The sequence below is a fragment of the Drosophila simulans genome, chromosome 3R (genome assembly GCF_016746395.2).
Source record: "Drosophila simulans strain w501 chromosome 3R, Prin_Dsim_3.1, whole genome shotgun sequence".
Taxonomy (NCBI): Eukaryota; Metazoa; Arthropoda; class Insecta; order Diptera; family Drosophilidae; genus Drosophila; species Drosophila simulans.
The window spans coordinates 18166379-18185836 of NC_052523.2; the positions used below are offsets into that span (position 1 = coordinate 18166379).

At 41.3% G+C, this 19458-nt stretch overlaps 2 protein-coding genes across 2 annotated transcripts in view; both read left to right on the top strand.

Annotated features, from left to right (window-relative positions):
- Nucleotides 1-9779: 9779 nt before the first annotated feature.
- On the top strand, nt 9780-10893 carry LOC123327316. The gene is made up of 2 exons (XM_044923431.1): nt 9780-10536; nt 10758-10893. Exons 1-2 carry the CDS (start codon nt 10011-10013, stop codon nt 10775-10777), a joined length of 546 nt encoding a protein of 181 aa, XP_044779366.1. The 5' UTR covers nt 9780-10010; the 3' UTR covers nt 10778-10893.
- Nucleotides 10811-19458, top strand: part of LOC6729034 — a 57042-nt gene continuing 48394 nt past the window's right edge. Inside the window, exon 1 of the mRNA XM_016177236.3 lies at nt 10811-10997. The gene's annotated coding sequence lies outside the window, so the exon portion shown is untranslated. The remainder of the gene's footprint in view (nt 10998-19458) is intronic.

The following is a 19458-nucleotide window of genomic DNA, read 5'->3' on the forward strand; positions in this document are numbered from 1 at the left end:
GAAGGGGGGAATTTGGGGGGTTAAGGGGTGTGGGGAGCGACATCAACGTCATCATTGTGGACTTTAAGTGGTTTTGGGTGTGCTTGTCTCGTTTTGCATTCGTCTGTGTGCGCCTTCCTTCAATGTATCTGTATCTGCATCTGCATCTGTATCTGCATCCGTATTTGTATCTGCGTCGCTCACAAGCCACTTGCATCGGTGTGCGCGAATATATCTGGACCCCATGCGGTTAATTTATGCCCGCTTGCAATTTCGGCAGACACTGCCAGGCTCGCTCACCAAAAAAAAAAAAGAAAGAAAATAAACGGAGGAATAAAATTGCAACAAAAAAGATATATATATTTTTGGTCTAGTACTCCTTTCGTCTTCATCGCTGTGCCTGTTGTTGTTATTTTGGTGCAACCAGTTTCATTTTTAGAACATTGACGAACCGGTTTTTTTGGGACGCGGCTTTCGGCTTTCGATTTTATTTGCTGCCTTCGTCGTTTTTGCCGGCGCATTAACTGGTTGCCGCTGCAATTCTGTGGCAGTTGATAAATCTTTTTCGGCGCGGCATTGCCGTGTCATAAATTTGCATTGGGCCATGCCATTGGCCCTGACATTTCTAAGGCTTCCTTGGAGCTGCAGCAGCAGTCGCAGCAGCCGCAGCAATAGCAATTGCAGCAAGAACAACGCCAGCCAATGCAATTAATCACAGCCAAATGCACAGAACAAGCATGCGAAATGACAGACAGAAAAACTCAGATTCGGATTCGGATTCAGATGCAAGCAGATGCTGTAGTTATAGTAATTCATACAGTGATCATTGGATAATTATCATTTAACTAAAAAACATCCTAGTAATTTATATTTTTGGCTAACTACCAATATTTTCTATACATTTCCTTTACTTTAGTTAAATGTCTTATTTAATAACTTATGTATATGAATCAATTAACTTGCACCCACTGTAAATCATATTTATTTTCGTCTTCCCTTCGATTTCAGCCAACTAATCCACAATACTGGCTTTGGCATTCATTTTCGCCGCACAAACATCTGCAGACATGGGAATGTGACATGAGTTGCCGATGAGAAGGTGCCGATGCAGATCTGCGGCCAGCAATTTGATTGACTCTTTTTGCCAGGGCCATATCGAATTTAGACCGGGCCCAGAGCAGAGCAAGCCAACCGGAGCAGCGTCACCACTGCCGTTCTCAGGTCTCCAGATCTCAGCCAACTCAGCCTTCAGCCGCCACCATCCCCTGGTCTATCATAAACTGATTATTTTTAACAGAATCATTATCGTCAAACAGGGCTATATGTATGTCGGCAGCCCAGGCAGCGTTTCAAGACCATCTGGCCAACATGGTTATGTTTACCATACCCTCTTGATTGATTGGGTATGATGCGGTTTAATTTGGGACTAAAAAGGTCGTAATAAGCGATTATACGATCTCATTTTAATTTTAAAAAATATGCCATATGATAAGGAAGTACTTAAACGATGTCCCTTATCATCACAACTAGTGGTATTATTTTTTAAACAAACTACTATAGTACAAGGTAGCTTATCACATATAAATGTGATTAAAAACGGTCTTAACTAAGGGTATTTATTAGCCGGACTCAACGCATCTTCCCTTTGGAATCTTATTTTTTCTGTCGCTGACTTTGCCCTCCGACTGTCTGAGTGTGTTGGTGTAATTTGATTTTCTGAAAAGTTTCCGATTTCTAGTAAATTTTTCGCACAGCAGAAGAAACGTCTAGGGCTCGTCGGGGTTTTTGTGGTTAATTTCTTTTTTAAATCGTTTTCACAGGCGGCAGGCAGTGGGGCGTGGTTTGGGAATATGGCTTTGAGCTTGGGATTGGGGCAGGGATTCAGATTGGACTTGGAATGGCTGACTGGCTTATCAAAAGCCGGGCACAGCTGTTGCCATCAGTTCGGGGCGGTTCAAAGTCCCTGGAGCGGCTGTATCTGGTATTCGGTATCTCACAGTTTACTTGTGTACGTACACACACTCGTATGCATGACTCAAAATTGAAATTCAAAACGAACTTGACAAAATTAAAAGAAAGAAGCTCCATTCATGCACGCACACTCGTTCGGGGAGCGAGTAAACAGTGCACAATGTACACACGCATGAAGTGACAGACGGTTGGTTGGTTGGTTTGTTCGTCCCTCATTTAGTCATTCAGCCAGTTCGTCATTCCGTCATTCCGCCAGTGCGTCAGTTAGCCAGCGCCCTCAATGCACGCTTTATGCAGCAGCGGCGATGACAACAACATGAACAGAAGCGGAGACAGAAGCAAACTCAGCCAAAAAGTTCATTGAACCTGGCCCAGTGCGAATTCGGTTGTCGTAGGTTAGGGACGACACGGTGCGGTGCCGTACGGTACGGTGCGGTACGGTACTGTATGACCGACCCACCGACCGACCGACTGAATACACTGAGTATAAGGCAGCAGAAGCAGCAGCGACGACAACGTCAACGTTGACGCTTCGCAAATACAGTGATGAATCAGGGAAGAAAGTCTTTCATTTGCCAAAATAAACAATTAAAGGATAAAAACAATAAGGACTTATAAACAAAATTGAAAAATAAGGATATATCTGGAATGTACAATTAGGGAAAGGATATTTATACTAATAGAATGTTTGTTTATTTAGTAATGTTATGCATAATTACGTTTTGAGAGAAATTTTGAGAAATTTGGCATCTTGCTCAAAGGTTTCTCTTTCAAAGAACAAGAGGCTTCACTGTACTTAGCCGCTTTTGCCGCTGCCAAGTGTGACGAAAAACATACAAAACAAAGTACACAAAAAAAGAGGCGAAATAAGCGAGACAAGAACAACAATGCGAGCCACAAAAAGCGTATTCAAAATAATAATAAAAATCGGTTTGCTCGGTTCGTTCGGTTCACGTCCATGGAGTTCTCCCAGATGGAGACCAGAACCAGGCAAAGAGTGGAGCTAGTGGAGCAGGGCCGGGGGAAAGCGAAAGGGCAGGGGCGGATTTGACCGCTCTGGGTTGTCTGTTGTGTTGGTCATGGACGCCAATTCACATTTGTGAATCATGTGTCGCGATAAAGAAATGCTCGTAATATCAAATGGGGAGCGGGAGATATATATATATATATAGTATATATGTACAATATACAATCTGCGATGGCAGAGAATCACAAGCCACAAAAATTTCTTCTTCTCCTCCGGCGTTTGGCCATCGAGTAATGAGGTTTTTGAACCCGCTGGCCGCCCTTTTTTGTGGTCTGAGGGACCCAAACCCGTAATCAGTATTTCAGTATTTCAGTATTTACTCCCCCGTTTCTGCACTTTTGGTCAAATGTTTCGATTGACAAGGCAAAGACCGAAATGAGTTCAGCTCAGCGCAGCTCAGGAGTGGGCTGTATCGGTGGGTGGTACTGGGTCATAATTGTTGTAGTAATATTGCCGGTTTTATTGGGTTAGCCAGCCATTGAGAGCGCAGTAGTAATTGCGGGTATTTGCTCATATGCGTGGATTTTCGTCGTTGTTTTTTTTTTTTTCGACAGTGACTAAACAATGGGGTTGCACGTTGCACATTAATGGGGAAAGGGCATTGGCAGAGAAAATCCATTGAAGTTTTTTTGGGGAGGCAGCCAAGATAAAGATTTTTAACATGTTCATTTAGCGATTGCATTTTTACATTATTATATCATGAACATAGCATTAATTTTTCCTTGCTCAATTCTGATAAAAATAGATTTCTATTTCTAACACATATAGTAAAATTCGCCTATTAAATTCCCATCTCATTAATGCTCAGTACAAGCCAAATTGCCGCATTTCCATTCGCATCACACATGCAATTTAAGAGTACATACAAGTTCAGCGGCCACTCACACACACACACATAGATAGAATGAACCACGTGGCGCACATGGCGTATGCGTAATTTGTAATTGAATTGTTTGCATATATGCCTGCTGACTGCTAGAAACACTTTCGCTTTCGACTTCATTGATATCAATGACTAAACATCTAAAATTGGCAGTCCCCCCGAAAGGCGGCGAGTTTGCCCAGCAGCAGCAGCAGCAGCAACAACAATATCCACTGCAAATTGTGTGTGAACACGTGTCGGTGTGTTTTGCAGCATGCAAGTGTGTGTGTGTGCTGCGTGTTTAAGTGTGTGTTTCTGTGGTTGTTCGAGCCGCAGGCGCTTCGGCAGTTGTTGCATTCATCTGTGCGGCATTTGGCAGGAAGCCAAATAAATTGTACAGATTTGACCTTACACACACGGCCCGTAGGTGTAGCTGTGTGTAGCACAACAACAACAACAGCAACAGCAACAACAACTACAACTACAGCGTATCGGCCCAAATGTTTGAATGGTTTCCGCGTGGATGCTGCTGCGTCCATTAGAAAGGCATTTGCAGGCGATGCTGTTGCTGCTGCTGCTGCTGTTCGTTGACATTGACATTGGCCAAATGGCAATTTGTGCGTGTGTGTGCGTTCTCCTCACCCTTTCTGTGTGTGTGTGCAAATTGAAAATCTAATTTTAAATTTAGACCACAACATCTGTATCAGTGGGTAAAGTTCAGGGTGACAACATTAACGAGCCCATCACTGACCTACAATGTTTAGGAAATGGGGGCTGTAAATGCCAGTTCCGGAATAAACTGAAACAATTATGGCTTACTACTTCTCAATTATGCTTGTTCTATAATTTGTCTTACGTAATTACTTGGAAATGCAATTCTTTCTACAAGAACCATGAACTTTTTAACGATGTGTTACCAGCAAGTAATGGTTATTTAATAAAAAACCGATAGCAAAGCTATTTATATGCTAATTTACCAAGAACAGCGTGAGATACAAATGCTAATAACATTTTTTAATATAGTTTAAGCCGTTGACACAGTTTCAATATTGGCAAACTTTAAAGGCGAAAGCTAAGGCATAAGTTGTTTTAAGTTTAAATTGAGACCCATAACGGGTGGACTCTTGGCCTTATCGGACAAAAATAACAATTGCCTGTGTGCATTATCTTATCGTGGCACTTAATCTCGGCAAGTAGAGTACTTCACTCACTTGACACAGCGAAATGAAAGCGAATCATCAACAAAATATGACAATAACAGCAACAACCAGCAGCGGCGGCTGGCTGAAACGCACAATGAACCTCGTCAACAAATCGAAAAGAAAAGCAAAAGGAAAAAGAAACATTTAAAATATTTATATGTGTGCACTGTGCCTGACCAAGGCCAAGCAATTTTGTATTGCTCTCGAGTTCCTTGGCCTCAGCAGCAGCAGCAGCAGCAGCAACTGCTGCAGCAACAGCAACTGCAGCAGCAGCAGCAATCTCTGTGAGCTTTTCGATTGTTGTTGTCGCCGATTCTTGGTCATTGGCTTGCTGCTGCTGGGCGGCTGTCAGTTTTTCCCAGTTTACTTTTGCTTATTTGCTGAATTCATTGCGTTTGGGGGTTTATTTATTTTGGTTGGATCTTTTCATTTACTCTTACGCGGCAGTGCGAGTGCCACATGAGGTCATGCCACACACACACAGATACGCAAGCTCACACACAGTCGTAGGAAATCGAATTGGGAAAAGCAGATTGAACGTCCCAAAGTAATTGCGGCTTATAAAATATAATTAAAAATATATTATGATGTTATTAATGCACGGTAACAAAGCTTATTTACTTTATCAGCAGAATGCAAAAAAAAGGCACTCGTTAATCGGCATGCAAATTAATTTATTTTTACATTAATCTTTGCCTTGGCGGGCTCGCCTTTGTGAGGCTGGCTTTAACGACTGCTGGCTAAAATTAACAAGAGCAAACAAAAAGGGGGCATATTTAAATAAGCAATCAGCAGGAAAAGTGATTCAGCGACGTTATTTGCAAATTATTTCGAGCATTTCCTATCAGCCGATCTTGATCCCTTGGGTGCCCCCTGATGGCATCCTCCTCGCAAGCGTCGCGATCTTGATCCTTGGGGACCTCGATCGCTGTGCTCGATTGGCCATAACCACCGGATCAAGAGCACATTCTCCACCATTTCCACATGTCGCCTAATGTCTTTGGCACTCACTCTTAATGCCGCTTAAATATCTGGCTATTATAACTGATTTATCTTGATTTTCATCTAATTGCGAGTTTAATTTCGCCTCATTATTTATGATGGCCATGTTTTTAGTCCATCGCATTGCCCACTCAACTAAGTCGTTCCCAAGCTCATTTCAGCTACTTCCGCTCCACAGTTGGCGGCGCTTGGCACTTGGCTCAGTTCCGCCAGTTCCTCCAGTTCCGCCAGTTGAAAGTTGCCAGTGGCCAGTTGCCAGTTGCCAATTTCCAAACGCCGCCTGTCCTGACTTAGAACGGATGCAATTGGCTTCCTGCGTGGCACTTCGGCGCTTTTCATTTGGCCCAATCAAAAAGTGGACTTAGGAGAGGCCAATTTGTATGCCCTTTTAAGGGGTGTCTCGATGCTTATAAGCTCATCTGTATTCATATATTAAGATACAAGAAAAATGCATTACATTTTTATTGAATACTAATTTCTAGAAATTACATACGATTGCATTTTTCTTAAAATCTGAGTTCTTATTAATTTAGCCGTTTCACTTGTACAAAACAAAATCATCAACAGTTTCTAGAACACCTTGGATTTTCAGAGTTCTTCGTTAGTTAGGCTCATTTCAATTCTAATGAACTTCATGATAACAGGAAATAATTTAAATAAAAGTAAATAGAATTTTTAGATTTATTGCACTTCTTAATAGGGGTTTGATTAGAGTATATATACTTGATAATGCATTAATTTAAAGGGTGTATCAGAGCTGATACCTTTCCATTCGTCAGCATATGAGGAAATGCATAATTTTGTTGGAAAAACGCACTTGAAGATTGTTCATTAATCGAGCCGAAGAGTCTGGGCGTCCGGACCCTTAAACCCTCCGGCAGTCGACCCGCTCCTCCCCTTCTTCCTGTTCCAGCCGGAGCAAAGAGTATCTTCAAGATGCACAAAAATGCATTCTTTGTACTCGAGCGGCAGTGGTGTGCGTGATGCAACTGGGAGTGTGAGTGCGTGTGAGTGTCTGTGTTTGCACCCCTTTGGCTGTTTGCATTGCGTCAGGCCGTTGCATTTTAATTTTAGAATATATTTTTGGGTCTGGATTGCAGTTCAACTCGGCTTGCAGCTCAGCTTTCAATGCCCGTGCATACCGTGCGTTTCATTATAGACTGCACATGTGTGCGTGTGTGTGAGTGTGTGCGTTTTGCCTGCTGCATTTTTCATTATGCAAAAATTGAATACCATTTTTTTTTGGGGAACTTTTTTCCGATTTTTGTTTGCTTTTTTCGAAATGCATTCAACACAAATTGCACGTTTTGGTTCGTGCATCTTTTGTGTACAGAATGCAATTGCATTGGGGTGGATTTTTCAGTTGTGCAGTATCTCTGCCCCCTTTGCCCCTCTTTTCCACGACATTTTCGGGGGTTTTTGTCGCATTTGCTTACGTGGTTTTAATTTTAATTGCTTGGTCCGTCATTCATTCATTTTTTCCATATTTCGCTGCGCCTCCGCTGCACTTTTTCCTTTCGACAAGTTCGGGTCGTGTGCATGTTGTCGCCGATTTTATCTTTTGTAAATACAGCAATTATATATGTTCCTTGATGGCGACATTATGTTTTGAAGTTCTGCTTTTTTCGGCTGCTCCTTGTTTTCGCATTGGTTTTTTTCTCTTCATTTTTTCGGGCATACTTGTGCCGAGTGCTTGAGTGGTTGAGAGGAGGACGACGACCGGAGTTCCATAGCGGATGTGGGCATCAATCTGGGCCAGGGGTGGGCAGGACTTCAAGCTCAAAGGATAATTATGCAAGAGAGTATTTTGGTACCTTTTCTGATTCACCGGAAGATGCAATTTAAAGCGGGCTGTAGGTCCTTGAGAATTCTTTTTTCGATCAAGTGATTATCCTTGTATTTTGGCATGAAATATTATTTTTTTTATATGATCTGAACAAGTTCTTGCTCCCCTTAATTTGTATTTAATCAAAAATAAAAAATCTATAACACTTTTTAATTGATTTGCAATGTTACATAAGCTTAGGTATCAATTTTCCCACCCCATTTTTGTCACCCAACCCCACAAATGTCAGAACTGTGCAAACCGCTTCAAGGTCAGTTGTGAGCGCAATTAAATGCACAAATATTTCGCTTATTAGAATAGCATTCGAAAAAAGCAATTGTGCCACAACAAATAAAAACCAAAACAAATTACAAAACAGCAAAAAAAAAAAGCGAAACCAACTAAACAATTACTATTTTTATTATACACGAATTTTGTTTCTTTCGTTTACAATCATGCAAACACAAAAAGCAACAAAAAAAAAGCGGCACAAAAATTACAACGAAATTTTCGCATTAATTGAGGGACCTTGAAACCAGTCACGACTCAAAATTCTGGCAGAGACCAGGGGCCAGGCCCAGAGTATATCCCCCCACTTGCCACCGAGTAGCTGCCCCTCTACCGCCCACATCTCATTCTCCATCGGTCCGGTCCATAAGTTGTTCCAGTCAACGCCAACGCCAAGTCAACGCCGAAAAAAACTGCACAAAAAATAAGGAAAATAATAACAATAAAACTAAAAATATTTTCGTCTACAATGACATGCAATTGAGTCGCTGCAGCAAGTCGACTCGAATTGCAGTCTGTTCTCAGTCTGTCATTTCCTCAGTTGGTCAGTCAGTCCGGTCGTCAGTTTCCCAGTTGGTCAGTCGCTAAGGTGCGCAATCAGTTCCTCGTTGGGGCTTTTGGTTAATAATAGGTACTCACTCAGTTTCTCAGTCAGTCAATGGGTAATTTTGGGTTTAGTCAGGCTCCATTAAAGGCGATTATCATATGAATGTGTCTTGCCAAAATTACTTTAATATAAAGTCTTGAGGTTCCTACCAAAATAAATAGCTGGTTTCAAATGACTTTTTGAAAAATGTCAAAAATTTGAAAAGTATCTGTATAGTTTTGGTATAATAATTTAGTATTAGATTTTTGAAAACTCAAATAAATATAAGAGAATTCTATGGGTTGGTTATATATAAAGGCTTAACAAAGGAATTTGGGTTATAGAACTGATACGATTGTTTACTATAAATGAGCTGTCTACTTTTACGACCCTCGAGTAGTGCACTATAACGATTCCCGGAAAAATGCAACGCTTATCTGCGGACTATTTTTAACTACCCAATTATCGATCGCTCAATCTTTGGGGGTCACCATCCATAGATCCTTTCCCGATTCTCTCACAAAAATAGCAATTCTTCAAAGTTGAAGCCCAAGTGAATTATTTTAGTTTTTAGTACGCTCTCGCACTCAACATTCGCACCGAAAAAAGTGAAAAAAAAACAATACGAAAACAAAAAAGCTCGAAACCAAAATAAAAACTAAAAAAGTGCATGTGCAACGGTAGGCTACGTATTCCTCCCGCCGATTTCCGCGTGCCCCGCCGCTCCCCGCCCGAGCAGAGCCTCCGATGTGGGAAGTGGATGTGGAATATATAGACGTATAGCCGGCTCGGATCGGTTCGCTTCGTCGCTGGCAGCCAGTTGCATTTCGAGCGGTGAGTGAGCGCCTCCAGTGCCGAACGCTGGCGATTCGGTCGCGGACCTAAAATCGAAAACCCACCAAAACTGAGGCTGAGCAGAAAGAAAAAATAAAATGCAAGCACCACTACTCGCAGCGAATCGTTGCAAATTTTTACAAACTCGAGAACAAAATGCTGCTTGAATAAAAAAATATGTGTGAAATTCTCAGAGAGCGTGCACTATGTGTGTGTGTGTGTGTGCGAGTCTCAGTGTGTTTGTGTGTGTGCAATTAAAAATTGCACTGTACTTGCTCTTGGCCTTTCCCGCGACTTGAGCGGAAAATCCAGCGCTCTCTGGGCCACCATTTTCTTTTTCTTCGCTTTTTTCCAACGTCTACTTCTAGCCGCTTGCTGCTGTTGCTCTCTGTTAACCAATTTCGCTTTTAGCCTTTTTTTACCGGCTGCCATGAATGAAGGCACCCATACAGTTGCACGCAAGCCGGCTAACTCGCTCTCTCAACCTCTCGCTCTCTTCCTCCCGCTCCCTCTCGCTCTCATTGAGTGAGTTCTGCGAATGCACTTTTTGGCCGAGTGGAAATGGACGGTTGCATGTGTGCGTGAGTGCATCCGTTCGCCGAACGCGACTGCAGCGGTCTGCTCAGCTGTGGCAGGCTGGCTTTAGCTTTATTGTCCGTCGGCTCGAGCGGTTCGCTTCGGTCCCGGCCCCGCTGATTTGGATTTGGATTCGGATTCTCGGATTCTCGGTTTCTCGGCTTCACGCTTCCTCGGATTCTCGGTTTCTCGGATACTTGGATACTCCGATAGTGGGATATTCTCGCCAGACTCGGCTTCTCTGCGAGATTCTCCATTCTCCTCCCTGGCCAGACGGGCGATTCTTGGGCCCGACCGATTTGGGTTCGGATCGAAAGCGGCGTTCGCTGCTGCAGCGCTGCCGGCGTCGCTGCCTGCGCTCTTGCGTATTAGTAACGTCGGTCTGTCAGTGTTGTTGTTCTTGTTGTTTGTTTGTTGTTGACGCTGGTCGCGGTGTGCGAATTTTTATTTATTTTCTACTCACACACACGTACACAGACACACATACACACACGCACATGCACACTACCTTTAACATGCTTCCTCTTCCCGAGCGAAAACAACAACAACAGCAACTGAGAGAAAAACCTTTAACGTGCGTTTTTCTTATGACAAAAATTTTTTAGTTGACATGCCAGGCCACTAAAAACCAAAAAAATATATATTAAAAAGTAAAAAGAGCTGAAAATGCAAAAGTGCTGTGACAACCACATATAAATGAATAGTAGGAAAAAAGTTTAATACATTAAAAACAAATACCACAAACAAAGTCAACGTTTTCGCCGTGCTGCAACAAAAAACAACACAAATTTTTTACATATTTACATTAATGAGCTTGTAAATATTGGGACGCATTGCCACGAAAAGTGAGTAAGAATTCTTTTTTATTCATTCCATTTATGTACATCCATCAGAATGGGAAAAAAATTCATGAGCCAGCACTTTTGGGTTCTTTGTAAACATTACAAAAATTAATTAAATTATGTCTGTTTCAATTAAATTTATTTGTTGTTTAATAAATCTCTCTCTCTCTCTCTCTTAACGGCTTACTCATTATCCTCAGTGTAGATATTTTCTTATCAATTCAGGTAGCGTATTTTCTGGGATTTCCCTGAATCAAGTAGCTCCATTTGCATTATAATTAAGTAACTAATTTTATTGGAACTATCAAATAAAGTTAGAACACTGGTTGATTTTTCATTTATACATGTATCTATTACCAAAATACTTGAGTACCAAGTGTATAATCTAAATTACACTGCATGAGTTTACAAATAACATTTCCGGATTTTCCCCAACTGCAACAATTTTAATAGCTGTATAGTTATTATTATAGCTATGCCGGATCATGCATTTTCCAATTGTTTTGGGATCGGTTCTGTTGACTAAATCGATGACTCTAAATGCCTGTGAGTCATCTTAAATGATTGCACTGATTTGCTCACTTAAAAAACGTTCGTTGCTCCAAAGAAATTATAATGGATCATTCTAAAATAGGAAATAATTTGATAAGAATTTATAAGCGCTAAACTGCTCAGTAATATTGAAAGAGGTAATTATAGTCTTGTTACTCAAATGTAAAGCAATTCGCGAAAATCAATCGAGTGTTTATGAAAAGCTGAAAAACTTTCCATCGGCTCAAGAAATCAACACAATTGCATTCGGAAGCCCAACAAGTGCCTCTAATGGCTGCAGATACCCCTGCCCCCCTCCTAGCACCCACGTAATATTTGCTTTTCCAAACAATCTGTCACCTACAATGGACTTGAATGGGTTTCCTTTATGAGGCACAAAAACACAAAAAAATACGCGGAAATCTTAACGGCCAATTAATGCGCAAATATAAATGTCAACTTGAAATTTATTGAATTTGAATGAAAAATAATATGTATGTATAACAATTAAAAAATAAAATAGAGAAAGACAAATGAAGTGGATGCGAATTAAGTGCGGGCGAATAATAAAAATTTCTAATTAATGCGCTTCTAATTTCAAGTTGACAGACGGAAAGCACTGCGCCTGATGTTTTTATTATTATTGTTTTTATATACGTATGTAGATATTTCGCCAAGTGATTCGCTTTGTTCACAATTGCATTTGATTTCGAATAATTCATTTGCGGCGATTTATGACACAGTCTGACTGCCACATAGACGGAAAAAATAAGACAATGAATCAGTCGAAGGGGGGATAAAAGTGGGGGCAGACTGATGTTTCGCCCACGCGTCGCAATTTTCTTTTCACTCGCCGTTGTCCTTGAGGCTTTTCCGCATTTCACGACGGCGACAAGTTTTCAGCTTTAATTTGCCGCCGAGGCGACAGAAGCCAAGATGGATTGAAATTTAATTTCATGTTCTCAAATTGATTTGTGCGGATATCCATTAGTCATCCCGGCTTCTAGCCGCTGGCTTCTGGCCAGGATTAGCATTAGACGGGAGTGCAACAGGCGGGCAACATGCAACACACAGTCATCTGACTACCAGTCTGCCTTCCCTGGTGTGTGTGTGTGTGTCTGTGTGTGTGCTGCACGTAAGAAACGAGTTATTGGAACAGGTTCATGACCTTGACCATCAACACAAGGCAGCAGCAACAACACGAGCAACACGGGCAACATCAGCGGCACAACGGCAATTGCAACACGGCCTCCTCATCTCGCCTCCTCCGGCAGACAAAAGGAAGTGGTTGCATCTGCATTTGCATTCGCCATTGTTCGCCTTGGATTGGATTAGATGTTGCAACAACACCAACAGCAGCAGCTAAAGCAACAGCAACAGCAACAAGTTGCTGCCACACCGGGAAGTCGGGCAGTAGTCGCCATGCATTTATGGCTCACTGAGTGAGTGACTCACACTCCAAAAGCGAAGGGTCTAGTGGGTCTGCATCTATGTACATATGTACATCTACGCTCAGGGAAATGCGTGATTCATTTTTATGTAAAATAACTGAAAAGCTTGCACTTCTGTGAGTTGACATATACACATATATATATAAACTTTTATCGAAATTATGCATGCATTTTGAGTGAATAACTCCACCAAAACTAAGCTTACTACCAAATTATTAGCAATAAATTAAAAAGGACTTCATATATATATATAGTTGTAGTCCTAATGTCATAGGCATAATTATACCTTCTTATTTGGTAGATATATAATAGATAAAACTACTTAGTACTGTAAATAAATTTATAGTTTTGATTAACTGAGTATCTAGGCACTTGATATGTTATCAATTATTATACTGAATGCTATCCTTTGCCTTAAAAATTCGTTTAATTCTGAAATCACCTAAAAATTGTACGCAAATTGCTTACAACGAAATCCGACAGAGCTTAGTCGGATTTCAGTATTACCCCAATCCTCTCGTGTGGCTGGGAAAATGTTGTGAAAAAGAAACTGTTGCTCTGATCGAAAGGACGAAGGATGGGAGTGTGGAAGGTGTGGATGGGGGATGGCTCCTGCAATTGGGAGGCTTTGGATTTTTTTGTGCTTATTTTTCGTATTTCGCTTCTTTCTCGCAGTTTTTTCCGCATCTTCCTCATGCCACGCCACTATATAGTTTATATAGTTCGGCTGGGTGGTGGGGCCACTGGAAGTGCACTGGAAGTACATAGCTGGTGCAACAGGCAGTTGTTGTTTCTAGCTGGCCGAGGAGATTGGGCTATGCTCCACATAGAAGGCGTGTCCCAAACGAGGATTCGGATTGGGAAGAATGAGGAGCAGAGGAGCAAGGAGCTGAGGAGCAAGTGGGCAGGGGGAAGAAATGTTTTTAATTTAACTTTGGCCATGTCAAGTCCCCTACGAAAAGAAAAGCTGAAAAACACGGGGCAACAGGAGGGGAAGACAATGGGAGTTGGTCAATTATGATTATGGCTTCCTCATTCCGCGGCCGCGACTGCAAAGTTTAAACAGCGCGGCGACCTTAATAGAGCCAATTGTGTGACGGCCATTGCGTTTGGCATTCCCCGCATTGTTGTCCAAAAACAAAATCGATATTTTCCATATGCATAAACACAATTGAACAAACAATTTTTAGGCGAGTGCAGCAACAGCGCACCGGCAATGCCAAACTGCCATATTGTCCTTGAGCTTATCACCTTTTGCACAGCAACGAAAAAAATTCCAAACAAAAAACTAGTCGGCAGCAACAAAAAAAAAACGAGCCAACAACATTCGCAAATATCAATTCAACTGTTCTCGCAAAAAAAAGATATACAAAAAATTTGCGAAAAATAGAAAATGGAAATACAAAAACGCGGGACAAATATTTTCGCATTTTTTTTATTTATACCTGCATACCAGTTTTTTCATATTTTCCAGAGTTTTTTTATTCGCAAATTATTTGTGGCATCATTTACTGAAAATAAACACGTTTGCCTCTATTTTTTAGATATTCCATAGAAAACTGAGCCATTTTATGATATTTTACTATTCAATATGGTTTGCATTGATTGTGTTTAAATTTTATAATTTCTTTTTTCAAGTTGTTATCTTAATTAATATTTTAAATGGCAATAGGCTGAATTGAAGAAATAATATAAAAAGGAATTTTAAATAATCTGTAAAATAGGAATAACGAAATAAATGAAATAAATTCAAAGCATGGCTTCCATGGCATTAATTTTGTTATTTGTTATTATTCAAATAAATTAATTAAGTTACACTTTATTTCTAAATTTATTTTAATTTTGTGACTAAGTGAAATATACAGTATTTTCAATAGGAAAAATATAGATCACTGAAGTTATATGTACTTTACTAATCTAACCTTTGTTATAGAATTTCTGATTTGACTGAAAATCGACTTATTTAAAATTCTTGTTGCTTGCTTATTTTTTTGGGTCTTTGTTTTTATTTTGCCGCTGTCGATGCAACAATTAAATTCATAGAACTCTGCCTCTTTCCCGCTTACAAATAGTTTCAATTGCGGCTGAATTTTGACGATACTCACACGGACACGAATAACCCATACCTCAACAATTAGACAAGGACGGCTGGCGGGGGCAGAAAGAGAGGGCAACACGCACGACCACTTGTATTGACGTTTGGTTGGCGACAATTGATTTTTGTTACGTTTTCGTTTATTTTCATTCCGCCATCGCTGTTTTTTTTTTTTGCATTTTTTCAGCAATTTAGTTCGTTTGCTTTCTGGCTTCGTTATTTAGACAACTGCTGAAAAAAAATATTTTCCTATTCCTCCGGTCCGCAATCGTGCCCTCTCTTTTCCTCCACCAGCGAGGCCACACACGCGCTGCACTTTGCTGCACTGCTCATAATTCCACTTTTTTGTCGTTGCTCGTTTTTTGTCACATTTTTGTGGCTGTTTTTTATTTTCGCGAATTGCTTGGAAAACTTCTGGTCGCTTTGTCGGCCTGCGACTCAATTTCGTCTTATCTAATTTTTGTTTCTATTTCGCTTCTTTAGTTTACAACGCCTCTCTTTCTTTTTTTCAGTTTTGCAGTTTTCCATTTTTTTTTTTGTTTGTTTTTGTGTCGAAATCAGGGCAAATTCATCATCATCAACAACATCGTCGCCTTGTTGTTTTCCTTCTTTTTTTTTGTGTAACAAAGATAAGGTTTTTTGCTGGCAAACGAGCGAGTGTAGTGTGCTGCTGCTGCCGCTTTTTATTCTTTATACAATTTCGAGACGAGGGCTTTTCCGAGGGGTCGGACATTTTCGTGTTTGTCGAGTTAATCATTTCGGGCGAAATTTGATAATTTTGAAGGTGACCTCAATTTGTAAGCGGCGCTGCGAATCGCGAATCGGGGGACCCAAAGTCTTTTTTTCGCAAATTGATAAGGCGGGCAAGAGTAATTGCAGCGATGCAACGGCGAGAAAAGCGACAGCCAATAAATAATCACACCGAAAAAAATGGAGGAAGTCATAAACCCATAAAAACTGTAGTTTAAGTAGCAGCGGAAGTGAAGCGATAGTCATCAGCACTAACAAATATTAGCTCACTTAAACCAGAACACAGTAAAACTCTCAAAGAAAGCGTATCAAGAAAAGTTTCACAATTAAAAAAAAAGAGGTAGATAAAGTGTAGAATGTCTAATGAAAATTAAAATAAAATTTAAGTATAACCGGAAGAACTTCTTTATTATTATAAAATGCACTGACGATGACAAATATGGCGATATCAAAAGGCGGTACTAAGGCGACCGACTTTAATATATATAAAAACGCAAATGTGATGCATTTGGCCTGCTCACATATTTATGAAAAAAGTGCATTTGCATTGCCGGTTAGCCAGGTGGCAATACAAAGGTCGAAGTTGAGGGGGTGGGGGGTGGCCAGGCAGGCAGGCAGGCAGCCAAAGAAGTCATCGCATATATCTTCAGGCAGTTTTAATAAAACCCGAAACTGACATCATAAAACAAGCAGCAGCACATATGACACTCGACGTGGCACAGGTCGTATACGTAACCATACCAGCATACGGGGCGGATGGGTGCTTTGCTTCGCTTCGGTTTTGTGTCTTCTATGTGAGGGTGTTTAGTTGCTGGTGTTGGTAAACAAGCAGCCACACCCATGGTACACACAGACAAAGCAACAAGTCGTTGTACCCAAATATATAGTGCAAAATAAAAAAGTTGAGAGTGGGGGTATGGGAAATGGGGGAGGGAATGGGATAGAATGGGTTGGGTGGTGGTGAAAACTAAATAAAATGAAAACGAAGACAGACTTCCAGAGAGCTGGGTGTTTAGGTGAGAGGAGGAGCCACCCGAACCCACACCCAAGCATCCAATGGCAGCAGCCAAAAAACAAGCAAAGTCAGAGCAAAAAACAAAGTCCTGATGGGTTTGGGGTGGCTTTTTTGTGGGTGCTGCTGCTGTATTGGTAACTGCCATTCCTGCTGTAGATGTTGCTGCTGCTGCTGTTGCTGCTGCTGCTGCTGCTGCCTCCTGTTGCGCATATTGCAACGAAAAAGTTTCGTAACGTTATTTTCACATTTCCTGCAGATTGTAACGGGCAACGAGGAGCAGCCAGATAGTGTCGCTGCTGCTTTTGCTATTTCTGCTGCCAAAATGCTCAACAAAACATGTCGAAAATGTGCCACATGCCAGTAGCAGGAGCAGCAGGAGCTGTAGGAGCTGTAGGAGCTGTAGGAGCAGTAGGTGCAGCTGGGGCAGGGACAATGCTCCTGTTGCTCATCGGCATGCAACAGTTATGTACAGACACACATACACACCAATGTAGATAGGGACAATAAGCACCGACACACACAATGCCGGCAGCCAAATAGTTCCATACAAATGCACAGACAACACATTTCGACATGGCACATTTAGCATCCTTGAGCGGCATTTAACTTCATTTCACCCACAGAGACACGGATGCCAGGCCACTTTGTTGTTTTGCTGTTGAAGCTGCAGCAGCAGCAGCAGCAGCAGCAATTCTCCTCTTGTTTCATTATTTGATTTAAAAACATCTCCGGGGGGCGTTCTCTACCCGTTTATGCAATCAGTGTCAACGGCAAACTTTGCCAGCTTCTGTGCCTTTTTGTGTCCCTCTCGTTGGGAGGAAATTAAGTTTTTGGCACTTTCGGCTACGGCTTGAATACCTCAACAGCAGCACTTCATTGAGGTCAAGTGCAATCTACTGCCCATATGCACAATAAATCAGCCAATGGCCAACGCCACCAACTCAAGCCAAGAGCAAGTCCAATGGCAAGACTTGGTGAGCCGCCTCGAAACTTGTCTTTCCTCAGTTGTTGCCGGGTTTTTTTTTGTACTTTTTTCTTGGCCGTTTTTGTAGGTGAGCTGGGCCATGAACGAGGGGCAGGCTCGACCTTACTAACCAGGCTCAATGGAGTGCTTGGGTGTGGAGTGGAGTCGTGGGGCTCTGGCCCGCAGATCGCAGATCAACGTTAGAAATGGAAATGCGCTTGACTGCATACAATGACTGCAACGAGGCAACAGCGAATGTGTGTTACTATAACTGAGCCAACAGCAGCCTGTTAGCCAGTTAGTTGGCCAGTTAACTAACCAACAACTTGACTTTGGTTTCGTTTTCGATCTTCCTGTCATTGTGTTGCCGCTGTGGCGCGTGCTCATCTCGCCTTAGTTAGTCGATGTTGCTGCCTGCACTTGTTGCACACGCCCGCAGCAACTTGCAACAGGTGAGAGTTGTCATTGCTGGTAGGTAGGCAGCAGATATGAACTTCAGGGTCAGCGGATATTTTGAAGCGAGATAAGTAAGATTTATAACCGTTGCCGCTAAATATTACTCATACGACAGGGGATCCCAAACAAATTAGTTTTAGTTCAACCAGCTTTGCCTGCACTTAATAGATACAAGTATAAGGAAGTGGAACTCATTATTTCATCATTTCGAAGCCTTAAAATAAAATAAGTAAAGATAAAATAGAATTTTCCCTTCGCTCCCTAAACACGTTAAACCCCCTTAAATATTTCACTTACGGCAAGCCCAGCTTCCTCATGTTTTTTGCACGCTGATTAACATATTATTCCCATTCAAATTAAGCTAAATTAACATATTTGCACAATTTAAAGCACTTTAATAAATACGTTTTTACTATGCGAAGGTCGATCACAACATCACAATAAAAAGATCATGCAATCAGCCACCATGCAATCCACAAAACTAATTTTCTAGAAAGTAAATCTCAAAACAAACAGCACATAATTAATAAAATTATGAGAACACTTTGGGGGCGATAAAAAATATAGCAAATTGTAAGCGATTATTTCCGCCTTTTTCCGGGCAGCCACAAAAAGCGATAAATTAGTAATAAATTCATCGATTGGATATATGAATATGAATGGCGAAAAGAGTGTAAAAAATTGCTATGCAAATTGAGTATTTAGAATAACAAAGAGCGAAGGCTTTCAGGCATGCAAAGCATCTCCAGCAATTGGAACAATAGAAATAATAGAAAAAACATTACAAAACGATTTCAAGGCCTTAACATTGGCAGAAATTTGGCCCGAGTCTTTGGGGCCAATTCAGCACTTCAACTTCAACTTTGAGCTAATGAGAATCGATTGCAGTCGGTCGAAACTGGTTAGCCAAAATGCACTTTGTGCCCAGATCACATCCAATCCAATCCAATCCCAGCCGAACCGAGCTGAACCAAAACCAATCCAATTGATATTAACTCGTTTTGTTCTAGGCAACATTTTGTGATCGTTCGTGGCTCAGAACAGAACACAACATCACAGTACAGAACGGAATAGAGCAGAACCTTTGGCCAGCCAATCAATTGCTGCCATTTTTTGTGATTTCGTATTCCATATATTCCAATGCAGTGCGGTACATATTATATGGCTACGAGTTTCTAGCTTCTAGCAGGGCGGCCTTGATA

What these genes read in the sequence shown, in the direction of transcription:
- LOC123327316 (XM_044923431.1), top strand. Translation starts at nt 10,011, where the DNA reads ATGAAGGCACCCATACAGTTGCACGCAAGCCGGCTAACTCGCTCTCTC. An exon ending in CGTATTAGTAACGTCGGTCT is followed by an intron (nt 10,537 to 10,757) that starts GTCAGTGTTGTT and finishes AAAATTTTTTAG; the next exon opens with TTGACATGCCAGGCCACTAA.